Here is a 4,855-nt window from a genome sequence, read left to right as displayed (position 1 = left end):
GTGGGCCTGCACTCGGCCTGGGCACTGTCCCTCAGCTCTTCAGCTCAAGGCTAGGGCTCTACCACTTGAGCCACAGCGCCACTTCCAGCTTTTTTCCTTTTGTTTATGTGGTGCTGAGGAATCGAACCCAGGGCCTCAGGCATACAAGGTAAGCGCTCTACCATTGAGCCACCTTCCCAGCCCATCTTGGCAAGTATTTTATTAAAGAGCTTTGTTCATCAGAGAAATTGGTCTATAATTCCCATTTTTTGTTGGATCCCTACCTGGTTTGGGGATGAATGTAATACTGATTTCATAGAATGAATTTGGAATTGCTCCCTCTGTTTCTGTTTCATGAAAAAGCTTGAGGAGTATTGATGTTAATTCATCTTTAAAATTCTTACAGAATTCAGCGATGAGGGCTGGGAAGGTGGCTCAGTGGTAGAGTGCTTGCCTTGCACACATGAAGCCCTGGGTTCGATTCCTTAGCACGACATAAGCAGAAAAAGCCAGAAGTGGCACTGTGGCTCAGGTGGTAGAGTACTAGCCTTGAGCTGAAGAGCTGAGGGACAGCACCAGGCCCCACGACTGACCAAAAAAAAAAAAAAAGAATTCAGCGGTGAATCTATTGGGACCTGGACTTTTCCTTGTGGGAAGACTTGTTTTTTTGCTAGTCCTAGGGCTTAAACTCAGGGCCTAGGCACTGTCCATGAGCTTCTTTACTCAAGGCTAGCACTCTTAGCACTTTAGCCACAGCACAACTTCTAGCTTTTTCTGTTTATGTGGTACTGAGGAATCAAACCCAGGGCTTCATGCATGCTAGGCAAGCACTCTAACACTAAGCCACATTCCCAGCCCTTTCATTACATGTTATTGGCCTGTTTGTCTAGATCGTATCTTCTTGGTTCAGTTTAGACACTTTGTACGTCTCTAGAAATTTGTCCATTTCTGCTAGATTTTCCTTCTTTTTTGGGTTTCAATTTTGAAAGTAGTCCTTTATAATTGTTTGGATTTCTTGGATGTTTATTGTAATGTTTTTGTGGCATCTCTGATTTTATTGATTTGAATCTCATCTCTTCTTAGTAGGAGTCAGTCAATTTTAGTAACTTTTTCAAAGAACTAGCTTGTTGTAGGAAACAACCTTTTAAACAAACAGTTCTAAAGTAATTACACATCTGGAGGCCTAAAACAAAAGACTTTATCTCAGGTCTCACACCCTATCTCAAAATCAAAGTAAGGCATAAAATTATAAAACTTCTAGGGAAACAACAGAAAAAAAATCTTTATGATTTGGGGCTAGGCAAAGAGTTCTTAGACTGGGCACCATCAAAATGCAAACCTTGGGATAGTATCGTGACTTAAGTGGTAAAGGGCCTACCTAGAAAATGCAAGGCTCTGCGTTCGTACTCCCGTATGAGAGAACAAACAGTGAGTAAATTGAAATTTTTCAGTGGAAAATACAGTTTTCTAGAAGACAACCAAATCTACACAAGGTATATAAAATCTGAACAGATAGTATATGTCTGGTATTTTCTCTTCTGCTATCTTCAATTCTGAATGTTATTTTTGCCTGGCATGATTGTGCAGAATTCAGGATACAGAAGCCAGACATGCTTTTTCACCCCTGTAATACAGAACTTATCAATTCAAGGCCAGCCTGACATGCATAATAAGCTCTAAGCAATACTTTCATCTTTTTTATATATGTGAAGATTTTCAAATGGAAATTTAAAGGAAAATAGATACAAAGCTTTTACGCCTACCAGAATGGCTAAAATAAAAAAAACTGATAATATCAGATGTTGGCAAGCATGTGGAGCAACTAGAACCTACACATTGCTGGTAGAAGGATATAAATCGAAACGACGACTTTGGAAATCTGGAATCATTTTCTGTAGTAAACATCCCATTATTTGACACTTCCTTGTCTCCCTATATACCCAACTGAATTGCAGGTTGGTCAATAAGCAGTTATAGGTCACTCTGTTCATAATAATCCAAAGCTGCAAAATAGAACAGTTGAGGTAGCAAAGGTTTCAGTTGGTATACACAAAGGAAGGCCAGAAGGTGAAAAGTGGGTTAGGATTGGTGAAAGGCACAGTTTCTAGCAGCAGCGTGTTATGGAAACTCGTAAGGGGGTGGAGCTGCAGGAGACAGGGAATGGCTAACCTGGCTCCTAGCACACAGTTATATACATGATTTTGAATTCTTATGTGTCTTACAGGTGACATAAAAATAGAAAAGCGGATGTTCTTTCTGGAAAATAAGCGGCGACATTGTAGGTCCTATGACCAGAGAGCCCTCCTTCCAGCTGTGCAGCAAGAGCAAGAATTCTATGAGCAGAAAATCAAAGAAATGGCAGAGGTAGGAAGCTATGCTTTGGGCTTAGAGTATGTTTCTGTGGTTTTCATTTACTCCATGTTGAGCTTGATACGAATCTGTCATTTAAGATTTACCTTTTTGGGGGTCTGGGAAGGTGGCTCAGTGGTAGAGTGCTTGCCTCACATGCATGAGGCCCTGGGTTTGATTCCTTAACACCACATAAACAGGAAAATCCAGAAGTGGCACTGTAGCTCAAGTGGTAGAGCGCTAGCCTTGAGCTGAAGAGCTGAGGGACAACGCCCAGGCCAAGAGTTCAAGCCCTATAAGACACACACACACACACACACACACACACACACACACACGCGCGCGCGCGCGCGCGATTTTTTTTTTAGGCTGGGAATGTGGCTTAGTGGTAGAGTGCTTGCCTAGCATACATGAAGCCCTGGGTTCAATTCCTCAGTACCACATACACAGAAAGAAAAAAAAAAAAGATCTACTTTTTTAAGCTGGGTAGACAAGAAGAACATAAGTTCAAGATCTGCCTAGGCTATAGCAAAACCCTGACCTGTGTGCGTATGCATGCCTGCTTTTTGGTGGTTAATTGGAGTTAAGAGTCTCGTGGACTTTTCTGCCAGGGCTAGCTTGGAACCTCAGTCCTCGGTCTCCTGAGTAGCTAGGATTGCAGCAGGAATGGGCCTAGTGTTTGGCTTATATGACAGAATTTTTTTTTTAATGTGTGGTCCTTGAACTCAGGGCCTGAGTGCTGCCTCTGAGCTTCTTGTGCTTAAAGCTAGCACTCTACCATTTGAGGCATAGCTCCACTTCCAGCTTTTTCTGAATGGTTTGTTGGAGATAAAGGTCTCATGGACTTTACTGACCAAGCTGACTTCAAACTGTAATCCTTAGATCTCAGTCTTCTGAGTAGCTAGGATTGCAGGCATTGAGCCACCAGTGCCAACCATGACAGATTTTTTTTCTGCATTAAAATTTTTTACTATAAAGGTAATATAGAAAGGGCTTAACAGTTACATAAGTAAGGTAATGAGTACATTTCTTTTTGGACAATGCATGACAGATTTTTTTTTTTTTTTCTGCCCATCATGGTGCCTGAACTCTGGGTGCTGTCCCTCAGCTCTTCAGCTCAAGGCTAGCGCTCTACCACTGGAGCCACAGCACCACTTCTGGCTTTTTCTGTTTCTGTGGTTCTGAGGAATCGAACCCAGGGCCTCATGCTTGCAAGGCATATACTCTCCCGCTGAGCTACCTTCCCAGCCCCCCAGATTTTTTTTTTTTTTACTGAGAATTGAACCCTGGAATTTGTACATGATAGGCAAACGCTTTTTTTTTTTTTGTCAGTCGTGGGGCTTGAACTCTGGGCCTGAGTGCTGCCCTTCAGCTCTTCAGCTCTAGGCTAGCACTCTACCACTTGAGCTACAGCACCACTTCTGGTTTTCTGGTGGTTTATTGGAGATAAGAGTTTCACGGATTTTCCTGCCTGGGCTGGCTTTGAAATGAGATCCTCAGATCTCAGCCTCCTGAGTAGCTAGGATTACAGGCGTGAGCCACTGGCACCCGGCCATGACAGATTTTTAAACAAGAAACAAAACTGGATTTTATAATGATTTAAACTAAAGTTTTCTAACAATTAGATTGTTAGAGAATTTGAATTGGAACTTTGTAATATATATTTCACCTCTCTGAGGTTTTAGTGATGGAAAAACAGCTTCTATTTAGCTAAGATATTCTCAAATGGAGTGTCAAATGGTCAATAAGAATATATATATATATATTAGCCAGGCAACGGTGGCTTAAGCCTGTAATCCTAGCTACTCAGAAGCTGAGATCTGGGCAGGAAAAGTCTGTGAGACTCTTATCTCCAATAAACCACCAGAAAACCAGAAGTAGTTCTGTTGCTCAGGTGGTAGAGCACTAGCCTGAGCTGAAGAGCTTAGGGACAGTGCCCAGGCCCAGAGTTCAAGCCCCGAGACCAACAAAAAAAAAAAGTTATACATTGTTTGTTTAAGCATTTTCTGGAGCGGTGGCTCTAGAGTAGCACCAGGTCCCTGGGTTCCCTAAGACTTTTTAGAGGATCTGTGAGGTCATACGTCTTACAGTAGTACTAAGACAAATTAGTATCAACAGAACAGAAGTAATGGTGCCTTGGTGTGAATCAAGCTTATAGTACAAAACAATACTACTGAATGTTATCTTCATCACCCAACTTTTTTTGTTGTTGTTTTTAATTGTGCTGGTCCTAGGGCTTGAACTCGGCCTGGGCATTGTCCCTGGGATCCTGTCCTTGAGCCGTAGCTCCATTTCCAGCTTTTTTATGCTTAATTGTAGATAAAGAGTCTCATGAAATTTCCTGCCTACGCTTGCTTTGAACCGTGGTCCTCAGCTTTCAGACTCTTGAGTAACTAGGTTTATAGGCGTAACTCACCAGTGCTCAGCATACAGTCACATTTTTAAAAACTAGTTTGAGATGGGTATGATAGATATCTGTATTTCCAACTCTTGGGACACTAAAGCAAGAGAATTAAGAATCTGAGGC

The 4,855-nt window shown here is 42.0% G+C and overlaps 1 protein-coding gene across 1 annotated transcript in view; it reads left to right on the top strand.

Moving 5' to 3' along the window:
* Positions 1-4,855, top strand: part of Rnf216 (ring finger protein 216) — a 102,389-nt gene that overhangs the window by 16,796 nt on the left and 80,738 nt on the right. The window contains exon 7 of the mRNA XM_013023539.1: positions 2,204-2,343. Coding sequence (XP_012878993.1) covers positions 2,204-2,343 — 140 coding nt within the window. The remainder of the gene's footprint in view (positions 1-2,203; positions 2,344-4,855) is intronic.

The sequence above is a fragment of the Dipodomys ordii genome, unplaced genomic scaffold (genome assembly GCF_000151885.1).
Source record: "Dipodomys ordii isolate 6190 unplaced genomic scaffold, Dord_2.0 Scaffold68, whole genome shotgun sequence".
Classification (NCBI taxonomy): Eukaryota; Metazoa; Chordata; class Mammalia; order Rodentia; family Heteromyidae; genus Dipodomys; species Dipodomys ordii.
The sequence above is the reverse complement of the archived record's forward strand: the minus strand, read 5'-3'. Positions and strand labels throughout refer to the sequence as shown.